The sequence below is a fragment of the Gymnoscopelus braueri genome (genome assembly GCF_963280865.1).
Source record: "Gymnoscopelus braueri genome assembly, chromosome: 3".
Taxonomy (NCBI): domain Eukaryota; kingdom Metazoa; phylum Chordata; class Actinopteri; order Myctophiformes; family Myctophidae; genus Gymnoscopelus; species Gymnoscopelus braueri.
The window spans coordinates 17,725,436-17,744,845 of NC_137612.1; the positions used below are offsets into that span (position 1 = coordinate 17,725,436).

The 19,410-nt window shown below is 39.3% G+C and overlaps 1 protein-coding gene across 2 annotated transcripts; it reads left to right on the forward strand.

The window, feature by feature from the left end:
- The first annotated feature begins 389 nt into the window (after positions 1-389).
- LOC308082614 (uncharacterized protein) lies at positions 390-19,322 on the forward strand. 2 transcript variants are annotated; one of them, XM_080424484.1, is made up of 17 exons: positions 390-434; positions 2,550-3,198; positions 3,740-3,877; positions 4,296-4,428; positions 4,574-4,839; positions 8,151-8,233; positions 8,541-8,581; positions 10,906-11,046; positions 11,136-11,228; positions 11,702-11,731; positions 11,835-11,930; positions 12,406-12,567; positions 13,257-13,424; positions 13,560-13,637; positions 13,785-13,865; positions 15,213-15,305; positions 15,422-19,322. In XM_080424484.1, the coding sequence occupies exons 2-17, from the start codon at positions 2,768-2,770 to the stop codon at positions 15,893-15,895; spliced, it is 2,508 nt and encodes an 835-aa protein (XP_080280610.1). In that variant the 5' UTR covers positions 390-434; positions 2,550-2,767; the 3' UTR covers positions 15,896-19,322. The 2 variants fall into 2 exon arrangements, with proteins under 2 accessions (XP_080280610.1, XP_080280611.1); XM_080424485.1 differs by lacking the exon at positions 390-434 and adding an exon at positions 1,482-1,528.
- The last annotated feature ends 88 nt before the right edge of the window (positions 19,323-19,410 follow it).

Genomic DNA, 19,410 nt, shown 5'->3' on the forward strand with positions numbered 1-19,410 from the left:
ATAAAAATGAAGCTGATAAATGGGTACTCTCTCCTGATTGGCTGAAATGTTGTCACCTACCTGAAAGTGTATTTTCTGTTTATCAAAGAGCTGGAGAGACAGGGAGACTCCTGTGACTGAACCAACACGATAGCAATGATTACTATCAGAATATAGTGCTTTAACCTTTTAATGCAAAACTTTTTTATTTTAACCAAAACATATCACTTACCCTACCTTTAAGTACAGTACTTGAGTACATGTACTGAGCTACTTTACACACACACACACACACACACACACACACACACACACTCCGTTTCAGCAGGTGGCAGACAGTAGGAGAGCCCAGGATCCGCCAGAGGGCGACTCAAGTTTCCGCCTCTTCATTCTCTCAGCTCTCTGGAGACGTCGGCGCTCACTGTCTGGATCAAACATTCATATCACTCATTAAGGTAAATGATGTTTTCATATTGGATCATTTAAAACGATACACTTCGCACGTCATTAATATGATCATTCGTATGGCTAAATATCACATCCATTGTAACTAGTGGATACATAAGTTAATCCTTTTTTGGTTTACAAAACATATTTCAAATTATGTTTCTCATCACACATGCTCCAATTTAGTGTAGTAAAAATAGGAAGAACGATTTGTGGGAATATAAGTTTGTTGTTTTGATTGATGGCCTTTTTTCCCCCCAAGTCTAATTCCTATTTGGGGTTTTTCTTGTTTTGTTTTGGTCTATGCAGTAATTGTTTATTTATTCTGTGCATTTTCGTAAGGATTCCCCGTCTTTTAGTTTTCTTCTGTGTTTACTTTGTTTAGATGCCGTTTGTAATGTGCTGTATATGTTTGTGTGTGTTCTGTTCTTTAATATGTGTTAAATAAAACAAAGAATGGGTTTATTTAAAGTCAGGTACTGGTGGCGGTGATGATGATGTTGTTGTTGTGATGAAAGATGTATGGCAGCAGTTCAGATTGTTTTTAAAAGGTAAATGACTGTTTATGACGATGGTCTCATTCTAATGCGAACCATTACAATAAACTCGAAAGTAACGTTAGCTGTCTGGCTAATCCATGCTAATGCTATGCTATGCAGCGTTGCCATGTCGGCTTATTATAAGCGACTTATTTTTCTGTGAAGTTGTTGCAGGTTGTGTTTTTTTTGGGGGCTTGCTTCTAAACTAAAGTGTAGTTGCTTGGGCTTGTTTCCTAATGTTGTTTAAACCAGTGGTTCTCAAACATTTTCATGAAAATATGTTATGCCCCATTTCAATATTTCATTTGTCTTGTTTTAATGTTAATGTTTTTAATGTTTTAAACATTTCCAAAATGGACAGATCTACAAGCTCACGGCGCGCCGCATCGCGCCGTGAGCTTGTAGATAGTCTATTTCCCAAAAAAGAATAAAATAAACGGCCATTTTCAAATCGCTTCTTTTGGGCTTGTTTTCATGGACCTGGTGGTTGCTTGCTTCTCTCTCAAAACCTGGCAACACTGATGCTATGCTATGCTATGCTCGCCGTAGGGTTCGATCTATAGGTAACGTTAACGCTGCTGTTAATACACAGTATGTACTAATACTATGCAAAACGTTACGGACGTTACTACACATCCATACATTGATGCAGATCATGATATGTGGAAAATAGCGTGTGATCAACCACAGTTAACCGGTGAAGCATAACAAGACATGATGTTAGCTGGCTAACATTAGCCTGTTATAACAACGTGAATGTTATGGTAACAACGTTAATGTGATCATGCGACATGATGTTAATATGTAGTCATGATTGTATTGTACATTAATGTATTGATATGGTAAATCTGGAACGATGTTAACATGTATTCAGTGGTGTAAAGTAACTAAGTACATTTACTTAAGTACACTTCTGAGGTATTTTTACTTTACTGGATTATTTCCGATTTTCGGTACTTTTACTTCTACTCCACTACATATTATCAAAGGCAAATATTATACTTTTACACTTCAATTGTATGATAACTATAGTTACTAGTTACTTAGATTAGATTTTGATTATTATTACAAAACATTAACCACTTCAGCCTTATATACATTGCAGCCATTTGAAAATAGCCTATCTACAAGCTCACAATGTGATTTTCAAATTTGATGCCAATACTTTTGTACTTTTACTCAAGTACATTTTGAATTCGGGACTTTTACTTGTAACAGAGTATTTCTATGTTGCAGTATTGATAATTGTACTTAAGTAAAACATGTGAGTACTTTTACAGACACTGCCTCAATGAAATGCCAAATCAGGATATATTTAGCCTCTACAGCCTTGATTTATTGATGTGGCTCGCTCAACTCATGTCCAGATCTGAAATAAAGCAAACACCATAACAACACTAGACAATCGTCCATTTAAGTCTTTGAGCAACACCTTTATGTTAAACAGTAGGATTTCATCCACTGTTTTTTGTTTAATGTAAAGGGTTTACCTTTACAGCACTGTCTTGACATATAGGTCACCCCGGGCAAGTTTACTGCTTTGACATAATCTTTATCACTCTAAACATTGTCCTTTCGTTTCAGGTACTGCCATGGGAAATTGATCAACCACAGCTCTCTTGGTAGCTAATGTATTAGAAATTAGAGGCTGCCATCAAGTGTATGTACATTATTGTCTGTACATTTTTGTCTTGCACAGTGTAAATAAGTCCCACTTTCAATGGCATGTAAGCCTGATCATAGAAGAATACTTGCTTTATGAAAAGAGGTTGGGACCTTTGTGACTAGGCACAGGTGGGACAATGGAAGAAGCACAGCCTGTGAATCTGTTCTCTGAAAGAGGACCAGAGGACAACAACACAGAGCAAAGTGGAGAGAAACAAATTAGTGAATCGGAAAATGTCCCGGAAGTGGCATTGCCTCCGGAGCCCTCTGTGCCTCCGGAGCCCTCTGTGCCTCCGGCCATTGCCTCTGTGCCATTGGACAGTCTTGATGTAAAGGGAACTGTCCCGCCATCTCCTATGGAATTATGCCCAGAAGAGACTAAGCTGGGGGCTGATGCAGCTGCTGACGAGCCTCCTGTTGACTGGTTCGAGCCCCTTGAAGAAGACGATGAGCCACCGATTTTCACTTCTTTTGACCACCACTATAGTAGAAAGGATCCAGAAGAAGAGAGTCTGGCTGGAGAAAGTGAAAAGAGTGGTGCGAGTGGGAAGAAGAGAAAATTGTTCACGTATGTGTCGTCTGCTTAATTTATTTTACTGTTCTATGGTTATGTAGCTTTATTTATTTTACTGTTTTATGGATATGTAGCACTTTAACAACATAGAGAATGTATGGTTTCAGTTTAGTTAATTGGATGTTGATGTTTTTTGCTTTCAATGAGTCCCTGTTTGTTGTATTGTTATCTGGGTAAATGCGGCAGTTTAGTTTTTCCTGATTGTCATATTGAAGTGAAACACCTGCTATCACAAACACTTGACTTTAATTTTCATTATCGAGGTTGCATTCCATCTGATCTTAACACATTCATGCCATTGAGACCAGCTTTTGAATGTACAATATGTCAAATTATTGCTCTGCCCTGGTTCTCACTCATGGCCAATTGGCTATCATGGTTGAATTCTGTGGTGACTAACTCCACCAGATAAAAAACATAAACGATAAGACGTAGTATTTGGTTTTCAAAGGGACCTTGGCAGAGAAGGGGAGCACGACTAGCACGCTAGTGCCTTTTGTATTTACCATGAATTTGTTACTTCCAAAATTATTAGGAATATAAACCGTGGTAAGAGAACCCTACCCGATCAGGGATGGGATGACTGCCCCGCACTTGGAGAAGGCTGGAAACGTAGAGAAGTTACTCGTCGCTCAGGCACTAGTATTGGCCACAAGGACGTTTATTACCTCAGGTAAATGCTGTCTAGTGTCTAGTCTGTCTACTGTCTCAGTGCCCAGTTGATGTCAGGGATAATCAACAATGAGCCGTGTGGTTATCGGGTCGAATAACGCATGACGCAGAGTCTCATTACCAATGTGTTGAAATGGTTTAAAGTTATATGAATGAATCCATGTTGTTTTTAAGGATAGCTTGAAGCTAATGCCAGCTTAAATAATTGCTAATATAGAACATTATGTGCATTCATTTGGAACGGTGAAGATGCCACAACGTTAAAGTTTGGCGGTTATCTGAAAATATTGTACACTCCGGCAAATCGCAATTGATGCTATAACAATTTATTTTGGGCTCTACAATCAGAATTCATGAGATGTTTATTTTTGCTTGATTGAATTATGCCATCATTCTTAATAGTTTTTCTCTCCATACAGTCCAAACGGTGAGAGATTGAGAAGCCGTGTGGAATTGATGACATTAGTGGAGGGCCGTATTGATTTGTCAACATTTGAGTTCAAATCAGGAAGGTTCCTTAACAGTGGTGAACTGCCACCGAAGAGAGTGAAGGTATTAAGATATTTGGCCAATTTAACCCACATTTATGCTTGAGTCACTTGCCGAAACATAAATTAAACTGTATTAAATTGTAAAACTGTAAATTTTTAAAGCATTTGTTTAATACATGTTTCCCCCCTGCTTTCTCTTTAATTAGAGGAAGCGAGAGGTTCTAGACCACTCCTCCTCAGAATCCAGCTGGTTGGACAGAGGAGAAGGGGCAGACACTCCCGACTCCCTCCACAGACTCAACCCAGGTGCCAAATTAACCCAGTACAACCAGATGAGCCCCTACCCCTTGGGCTTCACCAGAGTTAAAGATGAGGATGATGTGAAGGACGATAGAATTAAACTCCCCTATTCCTCTTCATCAAAACCACTCTTCATCAACAATGGGCTAGTTGACCCAGAGGACACCGTTCTGTGAGTTAACGCTCCTTAGTTCCCATTTCTCAAACTGTCACTGAAGATGATACTATAGGTTACACATGTGTTAGGCAAGCAGCTGCTGGTTGTAGAATGAAGATGAGCAGAAACCTTGACTATTGTTGCTACAAAGCATTCACTGGTAACACGTTATGGTATGGGTACATGAAATGCCATTGATTCATGCATGATCCCACACAGCTGATACTGTCCAAGGGCGTTCTCATACTGTAGCTTGCCTATCAAATCAAGCAGCCTAAACACAAATCATGAATAGACTAATATGATTGATTTTGGCTACTTGGTTTTACATTAAGTAAGAAAGAAGACAGTTCCTCAGTACTCAAACGGCTTGTTTGCAGTGTCATCCTGCAAAAAATAATGAATTCAACCATGTTTTACTGGACTTAAATTGTTATTGGGGGGGGGGGGGTCAGCCCTGCAAGAGTTGACACTTGGAAATGGCTGTCCATGAATTTCAAGTTTGTCGCTGCTGGTTGCAATTCTCAAAGTGGCAGCAAGGTGGTCATCTGACACCGTTGATCAGTACTTTGACTTGAAAGCCTTCATGTGAGAAAGCGCAGGAGATTGGAGCACACAACACAACCTTCATGGCAACATCCATCCCATCCTTCATACTCAGTATTTTCCTATAGAGCCAGAGTGGTTGCTGGTGAATAATACTATCGTATCGTAGTGATTGAAGGAACAATTCAAATCTGAGCTTTATTTGCTCAATGCAATGATGAATCTATTGGCCTGTCGGTTCTTACGGAAACAAGTTGTAACAGCCATGAACGGATGGAAAAATGTCCTCAGCTCTTATTCTTTCAGTTGCAAAACTGAAAATGCACTGAAAAGAAAATTCTTGGTCAAAGCCAAGCCTGAAAATAAGGAAACACTTGGCTAACTACTAAAGTACTGAATGCGTACCAGAAGGTTTTTTTTTAATTATTATTGTTGTCAATTGTTTTTGTACTGTTGCTGTCATGGCTGAGAGTTGGACAAATACTGTATAGTACAGTATGGGCAGTTTTAATATTTATCTTTGAAGACCATTGGAATTCATTCTAAAGTAAATACAGTTGAGATTTCAGTCCATTCACCTTTCTCTTTGTCAGCTAGAAAAGTCTTGTCAAATGATTTGTGGTTTGTAACAAAGTCTTTCCAAGTTCAATTTCTTCGCCGTTGCTGTGCAGACAAATACATTTTAGATGACGTTTTTTTTATACTGCATGGAAATTATCTCTTTTGTCTCTTGGTGTATGTATCCGAATTAATTGTCAATACTGCTGTCTTGTCTCATCTTGTTAGCTGTGGTTTTAAAGTAATAGTAGCCTAGTAGTCAGGGGATATTAGCAGAAAAAAATCCAATCTTGGAATAAATTCCTTACCAATTTTTTTTTTCACCAATGTGTTTGTAAAAGTGTCTAGTAACACATCTCATAAAGACTGAAATGCAGTTTCCCTAGGGGAATTTTTGACAGCTGCTGAAAGTTGGGGTACCCACCATAACCTTATGCGAGGGGGAAAAAAATCAAATTTTAATTCTGTTTTAAGTAGCATGTGAGGGGTCAAACTAGGGTGTTTTCATGATTCTGAATCCAGTGCAAGCATTTGTTTTGCACCAAAACCACTCCTTGGGCTAAAAACAGCCCAATCTCAATGGGCTTTTTACACAAAAAGTATACCTGGAAAAGGATGGCTATGGCCGTTTTTAGCCCAAGGAGTGGTTTTGGTGCAAAACAAATGCTTGCAATGGATTCAGAATCATAAAAACACCCTAGTTTGACCCCTCACATGCTACTTAAAACAGAATTAAATTTTGATTTTTTTCCCCCCCCCGCATAAGGTTATGGTGGGTACCCCAACTTTCAGGAGCTGTCACAAATTCTCCTAGGGAAACTGCATTTCAGTCTTTGTGAGATGTGTTACTAGACACCTTTACAAACACATTGGTGAAGATTTTTTTTGGTAAGGAATTTATTCCAAGATGTTTTTAATATCCCCTGACTATAGTACTAAACGGGTAACACACCTGGACCATTGATATACTGTCAGGGCCATTCCTGTGTTGATTTACACTGTGCCACTCCCCTGATGGCTTTCCCACTTAACCCAGCAAGCCTGGGTGTGATTGGAAAGCAGATGATATGAATGGATGTCTGGGTTTTCAAATTGTTCTGCAATCAACCAAAAAAGTCAAATCCTCAAGACATGGTTGCCCACCCCTGATCTAATGCTTAGTTAATGATAATTATTTCATCATTAACATAACATTATACATTCAGCTGTAAGGAAGAACAATTCAGCACTTTATTTCAAGCCAAGGGCCACAAACATGATGACATAATAATAGCTTTTTTTTCTTACATGAATACATTCAGCTCAGTTGCTGTGGTGGGTTGTCTTTGGGTCAGTAGTCCATTTAATTGTGAACAACTAAGGAAATCATGATCATGCTTAATAACTCATCATTAATTGTGATTTACTTATCTTGGTTAATGCTGTAATCAATTTGTTGTTCATGAGGACATGACTGAGGTACTGTGAATAGAATATAATAGACTTTATTGCAAGTGCATAGGAAATTTTGGAGCTCAGCTCCCAGGGTCAGCATTTAAAAGAAAACAGAAAGTACAGAGACTACAGACAAGACAGAGAAAACATGCAGTACATCCTACAATCCTATATCCTACCATATTATTTAAAAGGCAAATATCATAAATCACTACGCCATAGTCAAAAAGTAAAGATGGTAACAAACGGAGAGAGAAGAAATGCTTGACTCGGAGAGCACCACAACGTCACCCGCACGGGAGCGCCATAGATCTGATGTACATTCCTGATTATTCATGTAGTATTAATCCATACACCAGACTGGCAATACGTCACTGCCAAAGCCATGCCCCTTTTTGGGGGCACGCTCCCCACTGTAAACCTATGGAATGTGACCTAAATTAGCTTATATTATTTGACATCTCTATCCAATATTTGTTTTGATTATATTTCCGATAAGCGGGAAATATTCTGAGCATTTCCATACTCTGTTGATATTGTTTTGATAAGTAGATTTTAAGAAGGAGAGCTTTGTTTAAACTATAGCATATCTTCTCCGACCCTCCACATTCTGCACGGAATAAATGTGACGCTGTAGAAGTAATCACGTCAGCAGGTTGGAGAAGTTAGCTGGTCTGGTGCATTCATTCATGCTATTTCATGTACCCTTACTGTAAAGTGCTATTAGTTTATTTGTGATCTTGCCACACGTGGATGCATTTCTCTCACATATTTTCTTTTCTCTGCAGCACCTGCTCCAATTGTGGTATATCGTTTGTAGGAACAACGTATGATAAACAGCGAAAGAAGCCTTGGTGTCAGGGTTGTTGGGGTATGTCAATAAGTGTATAGTACAAACACATACACATAATACCGAAAAGTTGTATTCACCATTCTTCAAAAGTTGTATTCACCATTCTTCAAAGAGTAATTCAAAATATTTGATCAGGTAATATATTTGAAACCAGATAAAATCATTCAGACAAAACACAAAAAAAAATTAACAAGCATTTTATCTTTCGGAACAGACCTTTTGGACTGCATTGTATGTAGTATGAAGTGGAAGTAAAGAGATATGTATAAAGACACTAGCTCCTTAAGACTAACCTTTTCTTTCTTTTTTTTAATGATTCAAACAGCCTCGAAACCGATCGATCACCCCCTGAATCGTTTCAGAAAGGTAATGCTCTCATTAGGTTTTATTTGTGATGTTAAAATGAATAATTAAGTGTCACTCATGTCAGCTCCATGCTGTATGCAGTTTGCAGATGATGTTTTGGCTTCTCCAAGGCCTGACGTTTCTGATCTTGATGAAGCCATCGTGCACAAAGTGATGACAAATCATAGGCATGCACACATCTAAATTTGATTTGCATTATAGACTAGAGGGGACCTCCGTCTTCACAACATGATGGTCGTCCCCTGCGATTAGGGCCGGAATTTGAGAATGCATCCTCATAATTGGATACTGTCTTCCTGCTGCCTGTCCATCCTCATTCCCTGCTATGCCAGCAGGGAGCCAACTTGTCCAGTGTAACACAAACTTAAGCTGAAGAGAATATTTCATGTCTCGACGCATTACTTTGATATTAATAGTTAAAACAGGTGCAGCAGGAAAGACTCCGAATGATACAGGTAAAGGCTAAAATAGACCAATGTTGGACCACAGCAGCATGGTCAATCCATAACAGTTCTAAAAACATAACAGTTCTTCAACATTCTGCTGCCGTCTTCCCACTCAACCACTTCCCACTTGCGCACATGAAGCAGACAAGCAGCAGTGCTTGGAAACCCCACTTTTATCAGCTGTCTGTTGACGTTTTGTATTTCAGCCTTTTAGAGAAAATATTTTTTATGGAATTCAAATTCAGCTTTGCCTTTTTTCTTTTTAAAGGTGGTGTGATATTTTCTTTAAAGTGGCTAAAATAGCTCTGTATTCTGATTGTAATCGTTGCTATAGAGTGTTTGTTCATTCAGTAACGGGTCTCCTCATTTCCGTCTCTTTAGTAAACAGAAAATAAGGTCAGGTCATGATATCAATTTGATCCAATCAGAAGAGAACTCATACAGGATAAACAAGTGAAATGGCAGTGATGAAACAAAAACATTTGCAGACAAAATTAGAACTGGAACACTATAAAATTGAAGCTGAAAGTGAAACGGGTCCGCTCTCCTGATTGGATAAAATTGGTGACCCACCTGAAATTTTATTTTTGTAGATGCATCGTTGTTCATTGATTGATTGAAGACTTTATTAGACAGAAATGTAAACGGCATGAGGTACAGTCAGACATTGAAGCTAAAATGATAGCACCAAAAAGTCCTGAGGACTTGTTTCCATTGTGGTCTTATGTATGTTCATCAACATAGTAAAACAAAAAAACACAATTAAAAGGAAAATGTCGGTAGTGAATGACACCTCCTTTCTATGGGAAAATTGCATTTACCTCCCATTGTGGTCTCCTGATTAAAAAAAATCAGGCCTGTTTTGAAAGAAGCCAGTGATCCATATTTCTTAAGGGATGGTGTCAGGGCAATCCACATTTTGGTGGCAGATTAGTAGAATGAGAACTTTCCCCATGTTTGTTCTATATTTGGGTTGTACCAGATTGTTGTCGCTCCCTCTGGTATTGTGGCTGTGGGTGTCACTCACTCCTGCTGTTATTGTGTGGCCCAGTGGCCAATGAGTCATCTACCTTATTTATGTCTATGTGCGGAGACCCTTGTGTGTGATGAGGGATGACTGATTTAAGCAGTCACACCTGGCCAGGTGTGACTCAGCACTTGTTGTACATCGAGGTTATTATCAATGCATACCGGATAAATCAGTCATTCACTGTCCATACAGAAGATAGCATCTGCTCTCCCTTGCAACAATGTCCTCGGTAGCTATGCAGTATCTTCATCTAGTACCACAGCATGGCAAGCAGTGTAGTAAGTGTAGTAAGTATGGCTACTTGGAAATAAAGAACTGTCTGTGTATCTCGATACCGTGGCTGTGTCTGTCCTGCTACTGAACCTGTTACTGAACAAACATTCTATAGCAATGATTACTATCAGAATACAGAGCTTTAACTTTTTAACAGACTTTTTGTTTTAACCAGAAATGCAACTTAACAGCAGCACCTAAGTTGTAATTTGTCATGAATGGTGGTTAGGCTATGAATTTGTATGTATGAACCACACACATTTATGGTTCCAACTTCACAGACACAGAACTTGTCAAACTCATGTAGTATTAATCTAATCCCTCTATAATTAGACCATTCAAGAGAAGTACCATTTTAACAAGTATCTGTGAGTACCTTCAACTAAGGATATGCATAGCATTAATTATTTACTTGGGATTGATCTCTAGGATGGCAGTATCTCAGTCCACAGGGCACAGTTGGTCACTATTTGGATAGGTCATTATCTACCGTATATTAAGATGTTAACTTAAAATGATACATTGCCTTTAATCACATTTAAATCACAGTGACTGTTTTTCTTTGTCTTCTGTAGTGGATTCCTTGTGGGCAGTGTGAGGCTTGTCGTAACACAATGAATTGTGGGCAGTGTGCCAACTGCAAGCATGCAGTGGAGAGTCCCGAAGCCCGAAAACGCGTTTGTAGGAAACGTAAATGCATATGTCCCATTCGCAAGGTAGGCTGAAAGAGGAACGGCAGTTACAGTATTTGTCGGTTTACTTGCATTCTCAAACGTTAACCTGTGTATGCTCTATGGTACAATAGAGCCCTGGGATGGGAAACCAGCCACAGGAGAGTCCTCACATTGATGCATTCATTGATGTTCCAGAGACATACAAGTACAGTATGAATTTTCAGGTAATTAAATTGATGTCATCCTTTAAACTGTAGGTATCTTCTTATTTCATTTATCATTTATCACCAATGAGCAGAGTAATTGGATCCAAGTTTAGCTTTATTTATATTTCATTGTGTCGCTTGCCAACCAGAGCTTGTAGATCAGCTCTTGGCAGCAAGCGACACCATCGTACGAGTATAAATTAAGCAGCAGGCAGAAAAAGACTGCATACTTTGATATCCCTACTTTAAGATGTCTGCTTGGTATCTATCTTAAATGTTGGCAATCAAAAGCTATCTACAATTGTGCCAAAAACATGCACTTTTCTTTTTCCAAGAAAGTAAGATGTCAACATAAAAGTAGAATTTATAAAAAATATTTAGCTGTGTGTGTCTGTAGCCCATTGCAATGCAAATTTACTTAGTTATTAGTGACTACCTTGTAAACATTTACACCTGAATAACAATTTTTTTATGTATGATTTATTTTACAGAATTTACAGACTGAAATTGTAGCACCACAGGTAAGTGTTTTGTTTCAAGGAGAACAAACACCTTTATTTAAATCAAAAGACGTTGTTTTTATACCTGTATACTCTCCCCATTCATCAATGTTTATCCCCACAGCACGAAAGCTATCAAAACAGTGATGAAGAGGATTTCTCGGTGAACCCTTTTGACGATTTTGATGATGACGACGATTCAACTGATGATGATGATAATGTGAGACCTTAAGACTTCACTGACAGTTTTTCCAGTGCCTAGAGAGAGGGAAAAAAGTGGCGTGGGGACATACATTATGCTAAAATGAGTTCCCTGATTGTGTACTGTGGGATACTTTGAACAGTGAACAATTATATTTTTGTCCCACCTTTGAATTGAAGCTGAAACCACCAAATGGTGCCAACAATACATGTCTATTTGGTATTGTTTACTCAGCTCAAATCTTACTGGTGAGCAGGGCCATTAGCAGATAAATGAGAAAGAAACCCCCTTGTGTGGATAGTTCAGGTCAATAAAGTTGCAATCCATAATTTTGATGTACATTGTCTCCTTCTCGCAACTGAGAGAGGTAATTGCAATGTCCAAACTACAAAAATTAAGTTGCCATTGAAATAGAGGATTAGGGGTCATATGACTTCACTCCATTGGTGTATAGCGACATTATTTGGGGATAAATTGTCTCTGTATGTTTCAGTGGCATAAGAAACGGAAGCGGCGCGCCTGTGGGACTTGCAACGCTTGCGTGTGCAAGAAAGACTGTGGCACTTGTGATTTCTGTTATGACAAGCCCAAGTTTGGAGGCAGCAATAAGAAGAGGCAGAAGTGTCGTCTGCGTCAATGTCAGAGACAGGCAATGGTAGGTGTTTGTACAGGTCCCAGAAAATGCTAATTCAGTTGTACATTTGAAGATGGCATAGCTTTGTGATGTGATTGTTTAACCACATGAACCGTGTGGAGTTTGCATGTTCTCCCCGTGTCTCCTAGGGTAGGTACCCTCACAAAAACATGCAGTAATCCTGGTCACTATACTGCCTCCCCCTGGCCAGCCGGGGCGCCTGATGGAGGGGAAAGGAACTGGTTTGAATAACGTGTTCCTTCCACGCACTACGTCCAACCAGGGAACCTCTCCCCTGTCAGGTGATAAGAAGGTCAGTTGGCTCTCATGCATTGAAGGAGGCATGAGCTCGGCCCTGGCCTCCCTAGGTTGGCAGAGGGAAGGTAGTGCCCAGGATTACATAGACAATTGGCACTGGGTGTAAAAAATAAAATAGGGTTACAAAATCGTGGGATAAAAAAAAATTTAAGATAAAAAAAACCCCACATGAACCATGACATTCTGGGACGAACATTTGGCGAAAATACTGGCTCTACAAGTTCATGATGCAGCTTGTAGATCAGCTATTTTTGGCGAAGAGAATTGTGATAGAGGGAAGAAGGAGTGGGCCTAGTATAGACTGGTAAACAAAGTAAAGGGTTTTAAGTGGTTAAAAAAGAGAACCTAATGACACTCCCAGATACACTCATACAGATGTTCATGTTTGACAGAGACACTTGTTGCCCGGCTTCAGCCAGCAAGAAGAGCGTTTAATGATGATGGGTAGGCCTAAACCTCAGTACACTTACAGTCGCAAGACAAACCCAAAGAAAAGTAAAGGTCGAATAGGTGGTCTGGTCTGGACTGACAATGAGGATGAAGACGGTAACCATCCAACAGTGAGTAATGAGAAGAATCTATGCTCATAAGATTATTTACTTGATTTTTTCTTTCCCAGATTGCCTTGCTGTAGATTGAACTAACATAAACTATTTAATTGGCTTCATTATAGTTTCCACATGTTCTTGTTGTAGATGAGTTGGAGCTATGAAACTACGAGCAATAGCAAGTACTCAGAACTGAACTACATTGACCACCAATCAAATATGCAGGTTTGTTTTGAAATGCTCACCCCAAGCGTATTCATGTACAGTACCCCCCCCCCCCCCCCTTGCCGAACACATACACACATACTCCTCATACACCACATCTGTCACAATAGAAGATTGGAATTTCAACTTGATTTTATTGTTCATAAGGTGAACCATTTGGATAGCAGACAGAGGAATGGTCTCCCCAACAGAGTCTCCAAAATCAGCAACAATGCCATCTCCCAATCAGTAAGTTAACACATTGTGTGCCAAAAACGGTCCGGACCGTTTTTGAGAATCCAAACGAGAAGTGCCGAAAACGGTCCAGACCGTTTTTGACCCAATTTTATTTTTATACGTGGGGCCCACGTGGGGCGCGAAACTTTGGGATCATCCAAGGAGTCTCTGAGAAGGAGAGGCCGGATGTGGATCCATGTCAAAAATCCTTCCGGTCGGCCTTTCCAATGTTAACTCCTTGACTAAAAGCTTAATATCTCCATTTCTTTTTAACGTGGTGGAAGCGAGCCGTTTTCGATCGGCGATCACTCTGCAATGGAGGATCGCGTTAGAAATATTATTGTCCCAGGCGTTAGTCGGGACCCTCTCCCGTCTCGCACGCACGCTTTGTTTACATGCACTTCCGCGTCGGGGCTTCTACAGCACGAAACGTATCAACGTAAGTGGATGGAAGAATAGCAGGCACTGAACGTATAATATTTTAATAAACCTCTGGCACCCAATGTGTTAAGATCTTGTGAACATGCTCCTCTGAACATGGGAGTCGAGTTTGTAATCTATCTGAACCCAGTGACACTGGTGGTTTGGGCTCACATCCTTTCATTATTCCTTTGGCTTGATCAGGTCAGGATCTGATGTGGTGTATTTGTTTTAATCTCTGCCAGGCAAAAAGCGGGAAGAGCAGAGATTATGTTTTTGCCCGTGTGTGTGTGTGTGTGTGTGTGTGTGTGGTTGAGTCCGGAGTTAATCTCGTTTGTTTTTTTGCTGCTGCTCCTAGACATTTTGTCCAAAACTCAAATTGCTACACATTATCTCTGATGTCACGTGATATACCATTCAGTTTTCCATTCTGATTGGTTATAATTGCCTTCAAAAGTCTGCAGGAGGGGCGTATCGTATATTAAAATGGCCTAATGTGTGCTAACAAACACAAACGGAACCGTTTGTTGCTCCAATGCACACCAAACTTGGCACAAACACTGTTCAGTCATCTGCCATAACAATAGTCAACACCAGGGGCCACCAATTCACACCAAACTTGCCACAGACACTGTTCAGTTGTCTGCCATGACAATAGTCACACCAGGAGCCATGTATGGCGCACCTTTGCTCCAATCCGCACCAAACTTTGCACAATGACTGTTCAGGTGTCTGCCATGACAATAGTCTCAACAGGAGCCATGTGTTGGGTGTTATAGCACTTCAAATAGGTAAATGGCGGCAAACGATAGTTACAGGCTATATTAAAAAGACAAATATGAATTTCAGGCATTGATCATTAAAAGATTGGAAAAAATGAATTGCTTAAATATATTATAGCTGATAACATTACATGTGAGTTTACCTTTATTAACCCAGGACCAGCTAAGCAGGTGGGATGCAGACCGATCGAACACTGACAGAGTTGCAGAAAACCATTCTGTAGAATTGGAGGAACCCATGGTACCCCTAGTAAGTGCAATGCTATGGTAGATTATTCCATTTGATAATTTTTGCATTAGTTCACTGGTTAAACGAGGCTAATGAATTTCTGGGTGTGTACTTTTCTCGCTTTTGAATCATCGCAGATCACCCAGATCTTCAGCTTGGCTGACGATATGCCTGCGGGGAGCGGACCACAAATGGACGACCAGCTCCTAGAGCTTCTGCAGGCATTGCGCGCTAGCGCGCTGCCCCATCTTTGGTACGTCATCTTGGCGGAGGGGCCTCAACTGCAGCTCATCCAGTGTGCCAAACAGTCCAGCATGACTGACACCATGGTGCTGATTGACCCAGGCTTTTGCTATCAGGTCACTGTCCAGAAGCAACCGCTGTTTTTCACCCATCCTCTGTATGATGACCACCCAACACAAGTCAACACTGCAACCGAGGTGGTGAATCTCCTACTGGACTTGGAGGAGTACAGGGTGTGCCAGGGCCTGCCCTTGTCGGACCAACCATCCCAAAAGGGGCTAATAATTTTTGAGCGGGCTTCAACATGTGACTTCCTGGTTAAGAAGAATGCGGAGAGCTGTGTTAACTGCAAAGCCTTATGTGGGTAATCAAACTGTTAACCTCAGCAGAGTTGGACCGTCATAAAGCCCTTTGACTGCAATGGGGTCTGATTGTCCTCAGATCTCGCTTCAGTCTAGATTTTGATGGGGATGCACAAACTGGATTACATGTACACATTTACCTCTGCACTGAAATAATATGATTGAATCATTTAGTGACTCACCAAAGGCTTTCCAGAAGCACTTATGATGTTATAATTTTCCGTTATCATTTCTGTGTATTTTTGCGTTCTGTTACGCTGGCTTAAAGGGGTATTTTACTTTAAAAGGAAGAAACATCTGCACTCTCAGTAGAAGTTTAGGAGGCTTTTTTTTTTATAATGTTGAAGATCCGCAGCAGCAGTCAACCAAACAAATGGATGGGAGCGTTTTGCACGCAGGCCTTCCTCAGTGTTACTAGTTGCATACATATGTAACATATGACACTTATTCTAATGTATTCAGAGATATTTGTATTTTGTATTATAAATGTCATTTAACTCTTTGACTGCGGACGACGCGATAACGCGTCAAGTGCTACTTTGTCCAGTTGGCCGTCGACGCGCTCGACGCGCTGGACGCGCGTTCATTGTTTAATCTCTGATTGCGCTATGCTGCTTAATATTCAATGTTATTCTCGAGTTCCACTTACTTCACGGACATCTGCATCCGGTTTCATGACCTGGATTCCGTTTCCGGTTTTTGATTCTTTTCCCCAGTCATTTTCGTCCAAAATAGGTAAATAAACGGTCTTTCACACGGTATGACGGACAAACGGACAGTTTCTCTTCTATAATCTATGGTCTGGGTGACGATCAGTCATCGCCGTCGTATATCACAACGTAATTTTCGCCGATCAAAACAATGGGGGGGACGTCACATCCGTTTTCATGTTTTTCCTTGTCTAATCTATGAAGAAGGGTGAGAGAGACCCAACGACATGATCAAAGCTGTCATGTGCTGCGCTCTAGTGGCGGATTTGTGCTGGGTCTTTACATTATGTGTCCTTAAATTATTTTCATGAGAAAAATTCAAAATATAAAAATAAAAAAACACGAAAATTGCTGGCACTGGGGGAGTACTTTATGAAAATACTCTGGCAGTCAAAGAGTTAATAATGAGACACAGCTTTATGGTTTTAATTGTCCATGAGCTATATATGTCACTTCCGCTTGTATGCAACTAGTAACGCAGAGGAAGGCCTGCGTGCCAAAACAAGTTTTTTGTTTTGGTTGACTGCTGTGGATCTTCAACATTACTTCTACAGAGTGCGGATGTTTCTTCCGTTTATGTATTATCAAGAATCTGCACCCAGTTTATTCAAGATTACATCAAGACTGTCCTCGAGTTGAGCTTGCCTTTCCCTTGAAGTATTTTACTTTAAAACACTTCTGGGGTCATTTTAACATCTACTCTGGCTTTTGTGTGAACCTAGACAGTTTTTAAGTTGCTTGATTCAATATTTAGATATTTGGTATTCATTTTATCTAACACGCCCCATACCTACTGTATATAAACCCACTGTAACTTCAAACTCCATTTTAACCATGTTGGATTAATTGATATTGTACCTCTAATGTGTGAGGGTACTGTGTTTTTCAATTACTTGTTTTATATAATTTATAGTTTTTTTCCCCATTTTGACAGAGGTGATTCAATACATCAATTACTTTTTTAATATATATATATTTTATGAAATTTTTTTTAAACATTAATAAAAAAAATGAAAATACATGGCCCCCCTCACGTATTAGCAGGATAATAACGGACACCAAAGGACTGGTGTTTTCAATGAATCCAACATGGTTAAAATGGAGTTTGAAACAATGGGTTTAAATAGGAAGGCGACTGATAAAAATGGATAGCATATATCTAAATATTGAATCAAGCAATTAAAAATGGTCTGGGGTGAGCACACAAGCCAGAGTAGACATTAAAATAATCCCAGATTTGTTTTAAAGTGATATACCTCTTTAAAGCTTTTATTTTCCATTCCCACTATTCATGCGTGTCCATGGGGTCCATTAAACAACCCAATTGCTTATCTCTGTTTTAGCTAGTTTAGCTAAAAGTGCAAAATTTGACTTTGACTGGTTACTTTTGTCTGTTTGAAAATGTAAGTTTGCCTAGTTTTTTTCAATAGTAAGTTATGTTAAGATTTTGGTTAGTTTTCCTTATGATTTTGATTCCCTCACTAAATTCAATTGCAAAGATGATTTGGTTATTTAAAATGAAAATGTAATGTAGTGTAATGCCTCCACAAATACAATTTAAATAGAAAATAAAGCACTATCATGATGGACATGAGGTTGTAAAGATTTGTGCAAAATGTAGGCTACCTAATGTCAAGTACATCTCTATAGCCTAGTAAGGTATTTCAGCCATTGATTCTTTAACAACCCATTTAGACCTGTTGTAACCTGTCTTTTTACCTTTCAATCTGGAACATCATCTGTGTCGCATTAGTAGTTGCTACACAGTATATAGCAACATATTCTTTAAGTTTTTCGTAACATTTTTTACGTAAAACGTAAAAGCCTCTCCACTCCCCCAGTCCCGGCAGAGTAGTTCCGGACAAGCGGATTGAGTGGCACTGTCTTGCTTTAGAACATTTTGGATTAGGATTTTGAAGGCGTTTTTAGAATCGGCCTTAGGTCTAAATGGGTTAAAAGGTTGGGGCAAAAAATAATTTCAGACCTGGTCATCCACATCTGGATCATCTGAAGACCCAGATGAAGGTTATGACCGAAATGTAGGTTGGGTAATAATAATTACAATAACACAGAACAACCTTGAACCTTGAGGTAATAATACATAAATCTCCCTTACTGTGAAGTTTTTCCACTACCAGCTCCTCGTGAGGCATATTTTCTTCTGCCTGCAAACCTTCCCAAATGGTTAACATTCTTATATGCATATACACTGGAAATGCATAATAAATGTATGTATTTTTAATCTTATCAAAGTTTAAATGAGAACATATGACCTAGCCAAGACAACAGCAGCACTCACCTATATTTTTAATTTACACATTTTGTTAATTAAAAATAATACCTGAGAAAGCTAAAGGTGACTGTTTACAATTTACATCATGCAAAATTACATTCAGTAAATTCATAGCATTGGCCTTTATTACATGAAATTGTAGCAAAAAAAAACATTTTGTGGAATATGTTTTGAGGCAGAGGTTCTATATTGGTTGACGGCAAGGCTACTTGTGGTTGGTTTTCTCTCTAGGATTCCTAAATGTACCCTGGATAATAGTCTTAAAAGGTAAAATGCTAATCTAGATAAGATATTATGTGCCCCAAATGGGAGAAAGTCATCCAAAACGGCAGGTTTTAAACTTTTGAAAAAACTAACTTGCACATTATTTTTTACTAGGGAGTGTAGTGCCTCGTTTCTACACTCCGAATAAAATATCATTGTTATTGTGTCATTCAGCTCATTTCATCCCTTTGGAGTATATTTTTTATGCTTTGTGTTAACAACTATTTGCAAATATAGGATATTTGCTTTGTGAT

What these genes read in the sequence shown, in the direction of transcription:
- LOC308082614 (XM_080424484.1), top strand. Translation starts at nt 2,768, where the DNA reads ATGGAAGAAGCACAGCCTGTGAATCTGTTCTCTGAAAGAGGACCAGAG. An exon ending in CTGAAATTGTAGCACCACAG is followed by an intron (nt 11,732 to 11,834) that starts GTAAGTGTTTTG and finishes TTATCCCCACAG; the next exon opens with CACGAAAGCTATCAAAACAG. An exon ending in AGGAACCCATGGTACCCCTA is followed by an intron (nt 15,306 to 15,421) that starts GTAAGTGCAATG and finishes GAATCATCGCAG; the next exon opens with ATCACCCAGATCTTCAGCTT.